Here is an 18,557-nt window from a genome sequence, read left to right as displayed (position 1 = left end):
GCCACTGTTGTGCTCTAATCTCCCTCTCAATGGGTAAATCGTTAACGTTCCGCGGTGCGGTCTATGAAGCGACTGAAATATTGAAAAAGCATCGTTGCAACGATCCCATATGTGATACACATTTGTGGAAAGTTAAGCATGAACTAGATATGACACGTTTACGTGTACGACAATTGGAAAAGGCGTTGGATAAACACGGCATCAAAACACCACAACTAAGGTACATAAGTTTAATTGTGAATTTAGGAAAAAGAAATAAATAAATAAATAAATAAATAAGTAAATAAACCGCCGGGGTTTTGGGGAAAATATGTGTACCTTAGATAAAAAGTTATGGTGATTAAATCTATGTATGTGTGTATTTTGTACTACAAAGCAAAGCAAAGTGTATTTAGAAAATATAATAAGCACGCATCCAAGTGAAAGAAAGCAACAAAATGATGTGTAATAGAAAGATGACCAGAACATTTCCAGGAAAGGAGTACACCTGCGTCCTTCTGCTTTACGATCGGTGAACTTAATTCCACTCATTTCCAATGGATGAAATTTATTTATTTAACCTACTTTAGATTCGGTTTTAGGCTTTGACATACATATATCAAATTTGAAAAAAAAAATCCGAATTAAGCTAACACACGCCTTGTTTATATATCTGTTAAATATCTCGGTTCATCTTTGCTATGGTTTCTATAGCTATTTTATCCTATGCTTCAATAACTATTTTGTCGTACACTACTCTACGCGCCTACTTTCTATCCGATCTTCCATATGCCATCGCTAGCTCGTTTCAATTAATCTTTTTTCTCCCGAATGCATGAGTTTATGAGTTTATCCTGTGATCTGAACGTGTCTTCGTGCGTTCCTGTACTCTTCCTTTACTCGTTGTTTCGTCAGTCACATTCAGTCAATCAATCAAGTCAAACATGATGAAGCCACATCCACGAACATGTTCTCCTTCTCTTCCCTTCCTCTCTTTCCCCACCTCTTTCTAAACATCATCGTCTTAGACTTATATAGGCCAAGCCCTGAACGAGTAAATCATTACGAACGTTTTTACACCAAGTCCCTTGTCCTTTCGCAGGATTTGTCCCTTCATCTTTATGCCTCTCCACGCGTCCTGCTTAGACATTGTGTTCTCTCGGCCGTCTCTACCAGTGTCTGCTCGTTTGTCAATGTGTATACCCTTTGTCTGTCTAATTTCACCTTCGTTTTGGCCTTCTTCGTACACCATTTGTGCCGCCATCTCTCTTACCATCATCACCTCTGTATTTAAATTTAGTTTTCTAACTGTTCTTTTGCGCATTGATTCATTTATCACAAGATCAAGCGATCCGTTAATATTATCTATGTCAGCAAAGTCTCCGTCATCTTATGGGAACTCAAATGATTCTACCCCTAGGCAACACCCGTAAATATTAGGATGCAATTTCCATCTATAAAGCCTTGGTCAAATCGAGTGAAAACAATCCATTTCTTAAACGGATGGTGTCTGAAGATGAGAAATAGGTCACATACGTCAACATTCTGCGAAAACGATTGTGATCCAAGCGAGGTGAAGAAGCTCATCTGGTGACAAAACCAGGACTAACGACCAGGAAAGCTTTATTGTGCATTGCGAGAGACTGGAAAGGATCTCTTGCTGTTAATAAATTGACGGTTTGAAGCTAGCGATTGACGGAGACAGAATTGTTGTGTTGCATCAGGACAACGCCAGGCCCTACGCCTCTATAGGGACTGGCAAGAAACTCCGTGAGCTTAGTTGGGAAGTTTTGACGCATCCACCACCAAGCGATTCCCATATGACCTCTTGCGATGCACACTTGACCTACATCGGTAATCCAAAAGAGTTTAACTAAAGGCTTGAAGTTCGCGTAGAAATATAAAGTTTCTTTTTCCCCAAACAAATATTTCTTTTCTTATTTAATGCAATGCCAAACCTAAACCCGATATGATCGATTGGAAAAACATTCTAAATATGAAAACAAGTTTAAAAATATTGCTACGATCGACATCTATTTGAGGTTAAGTAGTGAATATAATAAAATCTCGGTTCTTAGTGCAAGGAAGTAGCTACGATTTGCTTTTATTTCTTAAGTATGGCTATAGCGTATTTAGATGACAAAAATTATATGATGATATAATTGATGAGAGTAACAACATGGATGATATATCTAATGTAAGCGATAAAAGCGAAATTTCTATTTGATATTTAATTAAAAAGATTAAAAGTAAACTTTAACATAGAATTTATTTATTTATTTTGCTTTCTCTCTGTGCAGACTTGCTTCCTCATCCGATTTACTAAATCATCATCATTTGAAAGAACGTCCTCCTCTGTTGGGTAATCTTAGTTTAGCGGCCAGTGCACAAGATCTATACAGGTGGTAAGTTTTTTGTTTATTAACCGTAGATTAGCATGTGCATAAAACACTACCTCATCCCTTTCACTTTTCTTTCTTAATTTCGCTATCTCTCTTCAACCCTTTTGCTTAAGTCGATGTCTCTTTATGTCAAAGATCTGCATGAATATAAGTTTAAAATAAAAAAAAAAAATAAAAAAATAAAAAAAATTATTTTAACACAATAACACTTCTTCTCACAGTTCTCTGTATACGTAAAGTAAGTTGTATATAAATAAATATGAAAATCATAAAAATATGTATGTATGTATGTATGTATGTATATATGTATATGTATCTAAATATATGTGCAATCATATGCAGACATCGAACTTGGCAAAGTTCTTTTCGTGTTTTTTTTTTTTTTTTTTTTTTTTTTTTTTTTTTTTTTTTTTTTTTTTGTTTACCAAATCAAAATCAAAACATTTAATTATGATTTTAGCAACACTTTCACATTGCTATAACGCTTGTATGCACTTTACCATAATTCCGAAATATGTTTACCAATGTCTTCACAAAATTATTATCCTAATGTTAACATTCACAGGCATCGGAAGCAAAATGTAAATAGACAGATAGATATACACGTCCGTACAGTAGATACATATACATGATTACGTAAAATAGCTGTAACCTGTAACTTGTAACCTCTAACCTGTAACCAATCATCAATCTAGTAAAAGGATGTTATGTGATAGATGATAATGACTTTATTTATTTATTTATTAAAAAATGAGTATTCACTTACTCTGATAACGGACTCTGTTATGATATCACAAATATTCAAATACAAAATATTATTCATTGCATAATTGATAAAAGTGAAACTAAGCAAATAAAGTAGATCCACTATGCTTACTATTCCGTTGAAACGATTGTAATTTTATTATTCTTTTAATTAATAAAAGCTTTTGTTCGTATCTACGATCGCACTTATTTCAATATGAGTATGAATAGTGGAAAATATAAACAATAGTTTCGCATAACAAAAGATGTATATATATATATATATATATATAAATACATGCAATAATGTATACAATAGAATAAATGCCATCAATGAAAACAATAGTTGCAACGTTACGTTACGTTATCCTTAATATCGGATATTAGCATATTGTTCTTGGTACCCTTTTTGTTATGCATATGCACGCAAGGTAAGGTAATCTCGAGCAAGGTAATGAGTGTACAGTGAAACCTCTCAACAGCTGCCAAACGCTGTACGGCTTCGTTAAAATCGATCATATTACATGGCATCTTGGATAAAGCAACGATGCCTTCAAACACTGCACAGAAATTATTTGTGAATATAAAAAAGTCACATTTCATATTTCATTGGAACCTCATCGGTGCATTAGATACACGCTTAATAAGTTCATTCCGTCTCAAACCGCAAGCAAATCGAAATGACATATACTCTACCGAGTTCATTACACATATATCTGTGTGAGTACAAATTCTCTCATCTTTCATAATTGGAAAAAATAATTTAAACAATTACAGTCGGGCATGGTACGCAATTAAATGCCCTAAATGATTGCGTGTAAAGCAATTTTTCATTCATTTTCTTGGTATTATTTCTCATTCAGGAAAAACTTGGCAGCATTATTATTACGATTATACATTATTTGTTCTGATTAACACGTTTTCCCGCTTATCTGCTTGAGTATTGCTTCGACTGGACCGCAAAAAGCCAAACGCATAATAGATAGAAAGCTATAGCTTTCAATTCATAGCAGACATTAGTTATCATTTCGTAAAAACATTATCGAGGATTACTTAATGAAAAATTATCGAGCTTTTAAGTCTTAAACAAATTCTGCTTACAGTAAATACGGTCGTTATCATTATTACAACTATATAGCATCTATAAATAAGTGTAAATGTAAGGCAAAAAATTTCGAAACATTTGATTGATTAGGACGCGGCATTCATTTAATGTTCGTTCATTAATGCACGATCAATACATGATCGAACATCAATCGAAATTTCGTAATAGCATTATGCATACGCAATAGTTTTCACAATTTATTATAATTATATATACATATGTATTTACTATAATTCTTTTCAATCCTAAGCGTTTCCATTTCCAAATCCTTTATAATAATAAACCAGAGCTAATATCGCATATTTAAGTAGATAAACTCTATAAATATTTAATACCACGTTATTAATACTTTGACCACATGAATTATATAAATGTATATATATATATATATTTGATTTATAGGTGTATATTTGTATAGGTGTATATTTATATTTTTTAAATACATATTAATCTGTAGCATAAGTAAACAAATTATGTTCGCCTTGTAGCGAATCTTGAATAACCGTTATCTCAAATATATTTGTATGTATATGCGCATATACCGCAAAAATTATTGATAATTAATAGTCGGCCTCCAAATTGTTACATCGGAATGATTTTCGTCCAAGCATCCATAAAAAAGTCTGAATAATTTTATTTATGCCAGAGTTTAATTAACTGCACATCTGCAGTGAAGTTTCCATTGTGTGAAGGCAAGCTAAGAGCACACAATGTTTGCGATTATAAGATGGACGGACGGATGGACGGACGGAGATATGGATGGGCGGCCAGATGGGTGGACGAATAGACGGACAAACTGACTTGCCCAAAATCTGTTTCAAATCTTATATATACGCGCCTTATCGGGTCTAAAATACGCACGTCCGTTCTTTCAAATGAAAGAGCTAAACTATTGCACTTATAAGTGGATGTGTATGTCTTCTAGATTGCGAGTCGTCGGTTGATAGCTGTCGGTATCAAATAAATACGATCGTAATTTGAATCTTTTACTCGACGACAGTATTACGATTAAAAGAAAAATGGCATAGTTTATCGATCACTTTAAGCTCGCTACTCGTCACAGTGAGTCGATAATCGACGACTTTGTCTATTCGAGTTTACTCGATTGGTTTTACTGATCTGTAAATCTAAATTACAAACAAATCGAATAAGTTTCAGCTTCTTATGGCAGCATTTATAACCTTCCGATTTCTACAGATGGACAGATGGACATAATATATTAAGCATTATGCTACTTTCAAGTTCTTTACAACGCATTCTTTATTTCAGGTAATGTTTACAATATATCAGGGACATATATGACTGCTTTAATATTTTCGATTTCGAAAATTTTTATCTTCATTTTATATACAAGCACTTAAATATAAATCCGGTATGCATACATACGAATTAATAAGGCTAGTAAGCTTCTCTTTTCAAGGTGATGGTTATATGAAACATTTTTATTAACAATTTTATATTGAAAATAATAAATAATATTGCTCTTCTAGCTGGAACAATGGCCCTTTGGCAAAATTTAAATAATTGCATATAAGTATTAAAACAACAACGCGTCTGTGTGTGCTGTGTACAGAGCGCATACAAACATATGTGAATAATTCTATAAATCATAATCATGACATTTATACATAAACAAAAGATTTAGATTAAATGAAAAAAAAAAAAACAAAAACAAAAAGAAGCAAACACATTATATTAACTAATATATAAAATTTTTTCTTCTTCCTCTCCTTCTTCTTCTTCTTCTTCTCTTCGCAATTACCCTTTACTTACCTAAAGGTCCTATAAAACGGAAATCGCTGAAATGGAAACCGTACTTTAAGAAGACAAGGAAGCGAATGTTGCGATAATGGAGACAAACGTAACGTAACTCTCACAAAGTTTGATGTGCCATAATATATAAGTTAACAATAAAAGTCAAAACAGCAACAACAACTAGCAAAAATCATACATACATACATACATACATTTTATTATAAATATTGTGAAAAACGATGTTATTTATGGAGGTTTAAAAAATCAAAAATATTTTAATTATTATTTATTAAAAAAAAACTAAAAAAAAAAAAAAAAAAAAAAAAATCAAAAACAAAAACAAAACGAAAGCATAAAGCATAAAGCAAATTCAAGGCTGAAAAGCTTTAATAAATTTCGAAATAACAAGAAAATGAGAAAAAGACTTAGAGACCGGATATATAAAACAAACAAACCAAATAAAAAAAAAAGTAAATAAAAAAAAGAAAAGAAATCAATTACCAAACAGATATATTTTAATAGCCGTATGTTTTGCTCCGTCTCAATACGTTAAGGGGACAGAGAAAGTTTCCACATTCCTGTTCGAGGTCCGTAACAAGCCTCGTCATTTGAAAAGTCTTCTCCATCCATAGTATGGGGTTTTTCGTAAATTAATGCGATCCTTATAACATGCTAGACTGGTGTCACTTATTCCACATATCTGCGATTGGCAAGAATATCGCTTTAAACAACTTTTTGTTTTTATTTGATTTAAAAAATAGTTTCAATTATATCTCTCCTTTCTTTACTTGCTTATTTATAACTTAAGACTATAACCTGAAAACCTATTAATTAGAACAACATTGCGACAACATTCCCTATATAAGGCATATTCGTTTAGTTACATCACTATCCAAACATCTATTGTATTAAAAAAAAAAAACCAAACCGGAAGAATAACACAAAATAGTTATGTCAGGCCCATTAGTGTGGGTTCCATTTCTATGATACAGTTTGATAAATTATTTCAGCTTTTTATTTTGCTATAATAATCGGTAATAATCCTGGTAAACGTAAATGTTCATTTTTACATTTGATTGATGAAAATGTACTAAACGGACAAACGATTAGAAGAAGAAATGGGAAGATCGGATGGACGAGTAAAGTAATTAATAATGATAAACGAATGACCAAATTAACAACTGCAACTAGAATGGCTGTGAATATTCAAGCAAATATACATACGATGAAATTTACACCAAAGATTCACAAACAGACAGGTGGGCGGATAAGTAAAAATAAAATTTCTGCATAGATGGTTGCGTAGATGCGGAATTAGGTACAGATGGGTCGTAAGAAGCGCAAAGATGAATGTAAAGAATAAAAAAAAAAAACGGACGATGCACGCATAGACTGTTGCGTTGAATCAAATACTCAAATGTACAAATGTATGAAAGTAGAGAAAGATAGAAATGTAGCATGAAATAAATAGACGAATGGATAGATAAACGAACAAATAATAAGCACAACCTGTATAGTGGTAATTGAAAGCAAGCTAGCCTAGGAATATTCAATTGATTCACCACCTTTCGATGAATTGTGATGAAGAATGTGCACACAAATGGAATAACAAATTTCTTGTCCTGGGTTTGCGTGATTATTATTGCAACAATAAATCAATATCTAAAATATACGCTAATAGGATTATTACGAAATTTTGTCACTCAACAGAGATTAATGCCATATGCCAGCGAAATTGAATACCATCGAAACTCAATCAATAAATGGAATCGAGCAAAACGATAGGAATTTAAAGTCTCTCAGCAATTGTGAGAATTTCTTTAAAAAAAAAATTGCACACATTATACATGATACCTATCTAGTAAAATATTAGCGGATAAAACATACGGTATTTTAATAATATTTTTCTGAAAAAAATTTCCTATAGTATCTGGTGAAAGCATTGTTTGCAATAACTTCTTTAATGATTTCCTTCTTTCGATAAAATTACATGTAATTGCAAAAAACCTAAGCAGCTAACCCTCCAAACACATGCCTCATACATGCGTACATATAAAAGAAAAATTGAAATTACATATAAACATAAAAAACAAAAAAAAAAAAAAAAGAAACATTTGTAAATTTAAGCTACATTTATGACTATAAAAACAAAACTATTTGAAAGCAGGAAAACAAAAAAAAGTCAATGAAAACTCCAATGAAAGCTCAAATTTGGTATTTATAAGGAAAATATAAAAAAACAATTTCCTCCTGTCTTGCTCAATTTCTCTCTCTCTTCCTCTCTCTCACTCTCTCTCTCTCTCTCTCTCTCTGTCTCTCTGTCTCCTTGTTTCTCTTATAGCGCTTGACTTTCTCTCTTTCACTCTAGCTATCTCTCTCTTTCTAAAATATCTTGAAAAAAAAAAAAAAAAAAAAAAATGAAAGAAAGAATAATAATCTCCCCATTAATACATACTTGCATACAAACATGTATACATACATGTGTATATATGCATAGTTAACGGAAATCATTATAATATAATACATTGATCAATTGTTGTGTTGTTGTTTATCATTGAAAGAGAAAGGAATTTTTTTTCGATATAAAAATGAAAACAAAAAAAAAAAAAATAATAAGGATTTTTTTTAAAAGTAATGAAAACATTTTTTATATGTATGCAAGAAAACTTGACAAGGAAACGGAAACGATCACACGCTCAAAAAAAAAAAAAAAAAAAAAAAAAAACAAATGCAAAAACATACATACAAACATAATAAGCATTAAGTTTCTTTGGCTCATTAATTATATTAAGATTTTAAAACTTGTTTTTCTTTTTAATGGATAATTAGAATAACCGCAACGCTTTAACTCTTAAACGTTTTTTCTTCTGATAGGGATGCTTTCGACGGTATGTTCGCGTTCGTGAAATTTTCAAATTTCATTTATGTCATATAGCATTAGTATGATATTTTGTAATATTATATTGTTATTAAAATGTAATAAGAAACTAACGGAAACTCATATGTAAAAAATTTACATAAATGTTAACAAATTTTATTGTGATGTTTTTTCAAAATTTACAAATCTAATGATAGTTAAAAAAAAATAAATAAATAAAAAATAAAAAAGAAAAATATAAAAAAAGGAAGCAAAAACAAAACAACAGCAACAACAAAAACAACAAAAATTATTTATATAAAACATTATCACAGTCATGTCCATACATGTGCAAACAAGTGCAAACCGACACACCGACAAACATGAAAACATATAATGGCACAAACTTAATACAAGCATGTAGTCATATAAAGATACGTGCATACAAACGCACCTAATAACCCTGACAACATACAAACAAACAATGATGCAAAGAAACAAACATAAAAATGTTCATATATGCGAAAGTATACAAACATACATACGTATACAAATGTTTAGAAAAAAAACATGCAATCAAACAAACATCCAAACATACTTACGGCTTTCGCAACATAATAACCGCACAAATATGCCAACATACATGCATAGAAGGACATAAAAAGTGCTAACTTTAAGCATACATACACATACACACACACACACATACATACACACATACATATATACATTTATGATATTCAAATTTGTCGAAAATCTTTCAATAATAAATGTTATGTGGGATAGGTATAATCATGGCAACAAAATGCAGTATCGCGACTAAATCATTTTATGTTATACTAATAATGCTGGACATTAAAAATTTGCGTTCAATATTGCCGACTGAAGAAATTCTCCGCCATAAGTAATTAAAGTGGTGCAGCAGTCACTTAGACATATATATAGAGAAATGTAATGTTGCCGCGCAGAAGTACTTCAAACATAACTTCAAAGCCTATTTCCATGATGATGAAGTTCCTTAATTTACCGCTAACCAAATAGAGCGAAACTGATTGGCTATCCTAATGACATTACTTTGATCGTGTGGTTCGAAACCGTCAAACTTAATAACGATTATCATTATGTACGCACTTAGCTATCATCCAAAAAAACTGATATAATAGTAGGTTGACCTGTAATTTGTCGGACCACCCCACTTGATAGCCATTAAAAAACCAAAAAAAAAAAGAAATTCACATATACACACATACATACACACACACACACACACATTATGAAAAATCTAATATTTTGTTGACTATTTTTGAAGTAATTGAAACGTAATCGATTTAATTGACCGTAAAAATGGTTTCATTAGATAAATAAATTCGCCAAACCGCTGTTACTTATTACAAAGTTAGCGTATTTGTTTCAAATTAAAATCAAGTTATTACATTTTTGTTTATAAATGAGTAAATATTTTCTTTTATTTGTTGCTTTATTAGTATTTATTTAATATTAATTTCGTTGCATTTATATTCAAACTAAATTTTATCAAGTAAATAAACATCTAATGATAATGACATATCAGTAGATATTTATTTATTGCGTTTGTATTAGGTTGGCGGTAAAGTCGTCTGTCATATTTTAAATAAAAGATTTAGATGTGGATTACTCTCTAGCGCATGGATAGCACAATTTCACTGTCAATCACTTCTGGTCCAAGTTCAATATGTTAGATAAGTTTTTACAAGCAAACGATCGTTTGCTTTCTTTCTAAAGCTTTAAAGCTCATACCAAATGCACTTTATTCGTAAATGACTAATGCACGGTATTGAAGTGCTCTCATATCCAACAAGACATGCACTAAGTAATAACACCTCACTCACATTACGCATTCCAGCTTGCGTTGTGTTGGCCTGATAAGTAAAATAATCTATAGGCAGAACATTTCCACTAAGCAATCCTTACATTAAGTAAGTTTGTTAGCCGTTTTGTTTAATGTAAATGTTGTTAGCCTTGAAGGTGTGAGAAATTAATCTAAATTGAAAAAAGGGAAGAACATTATCATCCCATTTCATACTTTCATCCAGTACAGTTAGTTATTCGGTCGTGCTGATGACTACACACATCATTTATAAAATTACAATCCGTAGACCACTCGGTTTAAACTATTAATCTCACCAATCGTTATGTGTCGATTAGCTTCGATCATGGTATTTGACCTCACAGAGTGAAATTTCGCAAAACAATTTTGGTAAATGCGTTCCACTACAGCATTAGTTTCATACACAGACCATATTTGTCTATGTGCTTCCGCTGCTCTTTTACCTTTTTTCAAATAAAAACGTAAAATATATCTTATATGGTCATTTTGGTCTTCCACGTCTTACTTACGTCTCGCTACTGCATCATTTTGAAGATTTTTTTGCAAAATAAACCGAAGCCTGCTCTGGACAGCTAGCTTTTAAATGAACTTATGTATGTTTGCAGACTGGTTAAGTTATAATTTGGCTGCAACTACTGAGCAACGGTTGTTTTGACATCGACAGTGTTTTCCTAGTGCTTAAGAAAACCACGTTTGAACGTAGGTTCAAAGCATTTATTAGACCAAGAAAACGAAAAATGAAAAACCCTGTTCCTTTACCAAAAGGGGCGAATGAACGAACAAACGAACGCGAATAAATGAAGTGACAATTTCGCAGTAGTTAAAGTGCTAATAGGTCAATTTATCACTCATGACGAGGGAAGCCACTGAGCAATGCATCTAAACTACTACAAAAATATGCTATAGTCTTGGAAGTTAAAAACGGAAACCTTATAGGAAACTATTTGCATTTGCATTTGCATTTCTCTGAGTTAGTAATTCAATGGAACCTAAAGCGTCCTCTCGAAAATATTTTGCGATCCCTAAGCTAGTAAACTATTGTAGTTTGTTTATTAAAACAAATTAATATTTTCTGCCTGCCTTTTCGACCTGCAAAGGTTTTATCCGTCATTCAGATTGACTTTGAAACTCAAATTCAACTGGGCACATATGGAGGATGATATTAAAGTTTATAGTAAACACTTTCTCGAAAACTTATTTGTTAACTATCGGTGAAGTTGTTTACGAAGTTAACTGCACCACTCAACCACAAATACGTAAACCAAAATTCAGTTTACATTCAGTATAATCAGAGATGAGCAACCAGAGGAAAATGCATAAGGTGGAGACGTAGCCTAGGAAATGTATTTTCGATCAGTAAGTGTTATGTGGATTCCGTTTCGCTTGTGATTATATGCCAATAGAAGCTTAAGTATGATATACCGCACAGGGAATCGAATTCACTTGCATTTATGACCGGATGTGACAGTCTCTCTATGTGTGGGACTAGACTATGCAATAGCCCAAAAGAACAGTAAACCAACAAAAGAGGAATCAGTCAGTGTTCAACTTATAGCATTTCTGTGCACAAGTTTGGAAATGACAGAAACGTGACAAAAACTTATATAGATTTCGAAATGTATTTTAAACCGGTTTTTTATATAAAGTAAATAAATAATGGTTTGTTAATCCATTAACCTTTTTGATTGGTCTTTGCGCTAAATTTTAAACAAAAAATATTAGTCAAGGGTTAATAAGAGTTCGACACGCATTGTTGTACTTGGCTATTGGAACTTGCACAGAAAATACATAGCTCAACTTTGTTTTCAACAATTTTAGCTTACAATTTTCCAATAATGTGTTTTTTTTGCCCTGCTTAAGAATATATATAACTTGCATTATTTTATGATCAAAGTTAGTAGACAGGCAGTAGCAGGCTTTTGTAGTGGATATATATATTTAAGACGTACTTTCATTTTATGATTACACTTATGTGATATGAATATTAACACCTTGACGGAAAGTGAAAATTGTCGTCACACCAAAAAAATTGACCATCAAGTTATTTTAAAGCAAGTAGGAACGTTATAATCGGCCAAGGTCGACTATTAGATACTGTACACCACTTCGCCTACTACAGTCATTCATTCATTCATTCATTCATTAGTGATAGCGTTAGTACACCGAAAATTATGCGCCATTTTTATGTAAAGGCATACTTTTCATGCAACCGCTCATATTGGAGGATGGCCACGCGATTTAACAAGCTTAAATTATTTCTCAAAGATTTTATTAATTTTCAGTTGCTTTCGTCATAACCATCTACAAATTGGACTTTGTCGTCATAGAAGGACTTGCTTTTCATGACAGTCTCTGTATATTGTAGGATCTGGAAAATGGACGTATGGACATATAAAAATTTAATATATCATGACAGTCCTTGTGTGCGATGACGTCAAAAAAATTAACTTTCTTGTTCCAAATTTAATATAGATAAGTTTTATATCAAGTTACTCTTACGCATCAATCTTCATCAACTTTTTTGCTAAAGGGCTTACTATTCGTGAGGAGTATGTCATTCATATTTGGTTCAGTTAATTTTCAAGTCAAATTTATTTATTATGGGCAAATTTTTATCATAAATTAACGAAACCTGAATATATTTTTATTTTTTTTTGAATGTAAATTATTAATATGGGATGGCGAATGGGGATCTTAAAAATAGACTTACACGGGCCAAATTTGTTAAGATTGATTTCTTTGTCAATTGACTATTATGAGCCGATTTCCACCATGAAATATTGAAAATGAAATCTTTTTACAATATAAAGATAGAGTCTTCGTAGGAATGGTTGAAGCAGGTTCAAAAAAGTTGCCCCAGCCGAACTAATTTTTTCGTACGAATTTAGAATGACGAAATACTATTACATGACTATGACATTTCGTTGAAAAATCTTAAAAATTGCAAAATTTTTTTCATATTACGACTTTTCAAAAGGAGATGGGTCTAAACAGTGACCGGATCCGAACCATGTGTATAGCAAATGTCATTTAAAAAATCTCAAAAATTACGACATATAGCTTGAACACAAAAATAAATTGACAGACATAGATAGATGGATAGACAGATGGACAGACAAGCTTAGATTGATTAAAAATCATTTTCTTTCTAATAAAAGATGGACATATCTTAAACATTTCTGACTGTTACAAATGGTGTAGGGTATAAATAAAATCGAGGTTTTTCTTATTTAAAATCTTATAAAAATATTTTTCTTATAATCGAAGTCTTCAATATACTTATAAAGTCACCTTATAATAAGACAGTTATTAAAATCATCAAAAACATCCTATCAAAAAAGAACAAATGAACATAAGAGGCGCCAGTAAAAATTGCGCTCAAATATATATTTGTATTGTAATGAGAAAAGAAAAGGAGATAATCAATCATAAATACGGACAACATACTTGACTATCATTTAATATGAAAGTTTTCTCCCGCATTAATTTCATTTATACATAATTGTTTATATATTTTCAAGTTTTCTGTTATGTAAGAAAGGGTTTGAGTTGAGCTTTATTCCATCAATTTCATCAGAGAAACGATTTGTTGTTGAATGTATGAGCACAAATTGACGGCGAACATATGTGTGTGCATAAAAAAGGAAAAAACCCTTTACTCGTGTTATTTAATACATGACCGACTTTCAAGGAATTACTTAATATATCGTATTTCCGAATACGAATTTCTTAGTAAAATAATCAATCAAATCAATGACTTTCTGTTATCAAATGAAGACAGACGACGGACAAAAGAGAAAAATGCTGTCTGTGCAAGTAAGTAAGTAATGAAGAGAACTTGAAGTATGCTCTCTTAAAAACCAAAGAAGACCACTTACTAATCGTGACAGTTTCACAAACACTTTCATACAAAGTTTCTTTGTTATATAATTACTTCAATAAATTTTTTTTTTCTTCCTAAAACGCTTAAAAGGGATAAAAGCTTATCAATAAATGATTCGTTGGTTAGTTTTTGTACTTAACATTACTTGTATGCATACAAGGGTATATGCAATTTTTGCGGGTACATACAATGCCCAATAGGACTTGTGATAGAACCACTTTTTGTTATGCCAATCCATTGAGAATCAAAAATTCTCAATTGATCTAAGCCTGTCTGTCCCTTCGACGTCTGATCAAATTTGATATACTGACGTAATATGGCCCAAGCACGAAAGCTATCGAAAACGATTCGGGTTGGCCTAGTTTTTCGGCTACGTTGGCTTATTTTCAAAAGTCGTTACTCTAAGGTGGTATAGCGTAGTTAATGATGGGCCATGGACCACTATCATGTTTTTACTTATTTAAATGTTTTGACACTAAGGCTCTCCGCCAAGTCACCTTTACAGCATTTTCATATTGACACAAATGAACGAATGAGAATATCTACCGGGAACATCTCACCATTTGTTTTTTTTTTTTTTTTTTCTTTTTTAAATCAAAGATTTTTTAATGCACATAGCATTCCCGAATTATCAGTTCGCGCCATTTAAAAATTTTATTGAAGCATCGCACCAACACACACATAATTTCATATACATTTTACATTATTGATGCGTAAAAACCCGTCAAATAAATTATAAACCCTCGAGGACTGACAGTCGCACTCTTAACGACATCACAGCAATGTCGTGATTTAACAATATTTCAACGCCCCAATAAAGCTTGATCTGATATCAGCTAGCGAGCAATAAGATTTAAATTAAGTATTGCGAAAAGGAGCATAAGGGAGACATTGCTTTAATAACTGAAAAAAGGAAACAAAATAGCAAAAGTTTTTTTCTTTATCAAATAATTTACTGATCTGCTTCTCTTTAATGCTGTAGTCATTAGCCTAATAAAGGAAGCATTTATTGTTCATTTTTTTCTTTTTTTGACAGATCATGACCGAATGCAAGACTAGACTTGCAAAGACTTTACTCTCGCTCGATAAGCAAAATTTCTTCTTTGACATTTATTAACCAATTCTTTTCTCTTTTGGCGAAAGTTCATAGTAATAGCTTATCGCAATTACAGTTCTGTAAGCAAAAACACGATCGCACGCAATTTGATCGACAATCTCAGCCAGGCAATCTAAAGTCAGCCAGAGACAGGAAAAGAGAGAGAGAGAGAGAGAGAGAGAGAGAGAGAGAGACAGAGAATAAGCAGACACAATCATGAGAAGGAATAAATCGAAAGAATTGTACGTTGTAAACGACGATTTGTTAACGCAAGTGTACAATAATAAATGCTAAAAACTTTATTATTTTAGGATGGATATATTTGTTTATATATTTATTCAACATATTTTTTTGTTTTTTTTTTTTTTTTTTTTTGGGCATTTTCTTTCCTTTCTAAACTTAGTTATTCCTTTTCTAAGAATGATTTACCGAAAAACCGGATGGAGAGAGAGTCAGAGATCGTATTCATTAATCTTCTTCTTAACCGAAAGTATTTATACCGGCAACGCGTTTTATGAGAAAGGGAAATTAATTGATTTTACTTTGCTTGGAAAGAAAAAATTTCGTTTTAAGCAGGGCGTTTATTTAACATTTTACAGGCTTCTAAACAATGATGATTTATTCACATCAATATTAATGTTGAAAAAAGAAATAGAATTAAAAACTGACCGCTAATCAACGATCTAAGATAATCAGAAGAAAAACATAATATAGCGATCATTCATAATCATGAAAAGTAAAAACAAAAACAAAAAACAATGCAATAAATATTGTGTAAAAAAAAAAAAGAAAAGAAGAACAAAAGAACAACAACAACAAAAAGCAAGGCTTCCAAAAGCAGAGAAAGAACAGCGAAAAAAAAATATTCGATTTTTGAAAATACAACACTGATCACAAACACTTTATTGAAGTTCACTTACTTTCTTTTTTTTTTAATTCTTTTCTACCTTTTCTTTCTTACTTATTTCACTAATATATTTTATAAAGATCAAAACTTACTACTAGCACGCATTCGAGGAATATAACCCAACGGGTGACTCCATATAAATTTTCGAAAAAAATTCTTCTTCCACTTAAGAACTCATTTCAATTCTCTAATAAGTAAAATCTGGTAATGAAAATAAAAAAATATCTGTATAATTAATAGATAGTAAAGACCTCACGCCCACGATTCGCTGAAAAAACTAAATATTATCATCATACTCGATAAGGAGAGGAAATGCATTAAATAGCTCTCGTAGATGCAGAATAACGAATTGTTTAGGATAACCGCAATATGAATATAATGGAGAATTTGAAATCGATCTTTCCTTAAATATCGTTTAAGCGACTGCTTATACCTTTAAATTTAGATATTGTAAACAAGTCAGAAGAATTCGTTGAGAGCCTCTATAAATGTAATATTGAATTTGACAAGCAAACAAACAGGCTTGTGGAATATAGATATATAGATCCTATGTAGCTGGGCGTATAGCAAAAATAATTTATTCATAATTTAATCTCTTTGGCGATCGCGATTACAATTTCAAATCTTTGCCTAATAGAGCAAAGTTGGTCTTCAATTTCAGATTATATGTCTGGGGCAAAAAAAAAAAAAAAAATCATCATTTTCCTTCTTTTACATAGGTAATTAGAATCTGGCAGCTTTCACTTTATAGTAAAGGAATTGACTTAAAATGCAAAAAAAAATAATTAGTTTGCGGTACCTTTAATTACAAAAACGATGAGCAGATAAAACTGTAGAAATTCCCTTCTACACTCTACGATCGAACGATGCTGCAGTGTCTGCCGCCCGGCATCCTTCTTCCTTATTTTGGTTAAAACTTTTGCAAGGCCACAATAGAACATTCATATCGTCCATAAAGCACCACAAATAGTATTATATACGGATTTGTATACGTTATATATATACATATATATATACATACATAGAAAATGATGGAAAATATTTTGCTTAATAAATATTGTATTAATTTTTTTCAATGAATGCCTTTTCAAAATGAAAAAATGATCAAAATACTTGCAAGCACCTAATATATAAATTCTTCACATATGTATCAAATGCAAAATGCACTGAAATGAATGAAAGTTCATTTACTCCTACATCCACCTGTGTAATATCTGCGGTGAACACTCTGCCATTCACCAGAATTGAGATGTCGATTCCAAATTTATGAAGAAGCTGCGGCAATTCTTAATGGATCGTAATCGGCTACAGTGCAATGCAACGCAATGAGAACACCTCTGCTTTTCAGATATTTTGCTAATTTTTTTATAGACTACAATCGACAAATTGTCACGTTTCATCGACGAATATGAAAACTTGGCCACGTCCATCCAATGTTACAGAGTAGTAGAATTTTAGTTTTCGTTCGTCATTTACATCTTTAAATCGTCTATGACGTTTAAATCTTTTTTTTTTTTTTAGTCTTCTTCAGGATGATGGCAGCCAGAGAAGGGCATCATTTTCTTAATTATTCTAATTAAGGGCGTATGTAAAGAGTGACATTTCTCTTGTCATTATTTTTATGTTTCATTATTTTGTATATTTTTTATTTTCCATTTACTTAATTTACTTAATTTACTTTTAAAATAAACGTAATAATCTACAATACTAATCACAATGGCAACGATTCGTTTTGGTACTGTTATATATATATATATATATATATATATATATATATATTGTAGTAGCAGAATTGCATGGAATGATCTACGTTGGTAGTCGGCACAAAAACATTTCAACTCGCATTCGTTTTCTTGTTTTTTTTTTTTTTTTTTTTTTTTTTTTTTTTTTCCCCTTCAGTATACAAAAAAAAAAAAAAATTTTTAAAAAATTTATAAAAGGTTATGAATTTAAAGAAGTTAT

The 18,557-nt window shown here is 31.4% G+C and overlaps 1 protein-coding gene across 2 annotated transcripts; it reads left to right on the top strand.

Moving 5' to 3' along the window:
• Nucleotides 1–6: 6 nt before the first annotated feature.
• On the top strand, nt 7–6,269 carry LOC119644459. 2 transcript variants are annotated; one of them, XM_038044020.1, is made up of 3 exons: nt 7–220; nt 2,280–2,381; nt 6,010–6,269. In XM_038044020.1, exons 1-3 carry the CDS (start codon nt 30–32, stop codon nt 6,050–6,052), a joined length of 336 nt encoding a protein of 111 aa, XP_037899948.1. In that variant the 5' UTR covers nt 7–29; the 3' UTR covers nt 6,053–6,269. The 2 variants fall into 2 exon arrangements, with proteins under 2 accessions (XP_037899948.1, XP_037899947.1); XM_038044019.1 differs by having other exon boundaries at nt 2,280–2,384.
• The last annotated feature ends 12,288 nt before the right edge of the window (nt 6,270–18,557 follow it).

The sequence above is a fragment of the Glossina fuscipes genome, unplaced genomic scaffold (genome assembly GCF_014805625.2).
Source record: "Glossina fuscipes isolate IAEA_lab_2018 unplaced genomic scaffold, Yale_Gfus_2 117202, whole genome shotgun sequence".
NCBI classification, from domain to species: domain Eukaryota; kingdom Metazoa; phylum Arthropoda; class Insecta; order Diptera; family Glossinidae; genus Glossina; species Glossina fuscipes.
The sequence above is the reverse complement of the archived record's forward strand: the minus strand, read 5'-3'. Positions and strand labels throughout refer to the sequence as shown.

Coding starts and splice junctions, on each gene's coding strand:
- LOC119644459 (XM_038044019.1), top strand. CDS start 30: ATGGGTAAATCGTTAACGTTCCGCGGTGCGGTCTATGAAGCGACTGAA. Junction 221..2,279: donor ATCAAAACACCACAACTAAG/GTACATAAGTTT, acceptor CTCTCTGTGCAG/ACTTGCTTCCTCATCCGATT. Junction 2,385..6,009: donor GCACAAGATCTATACAGGTG/GTAAGTTTTTTG, acceptor ACTTACCTAAAG/GTCCTATAAAACGGAAATCG.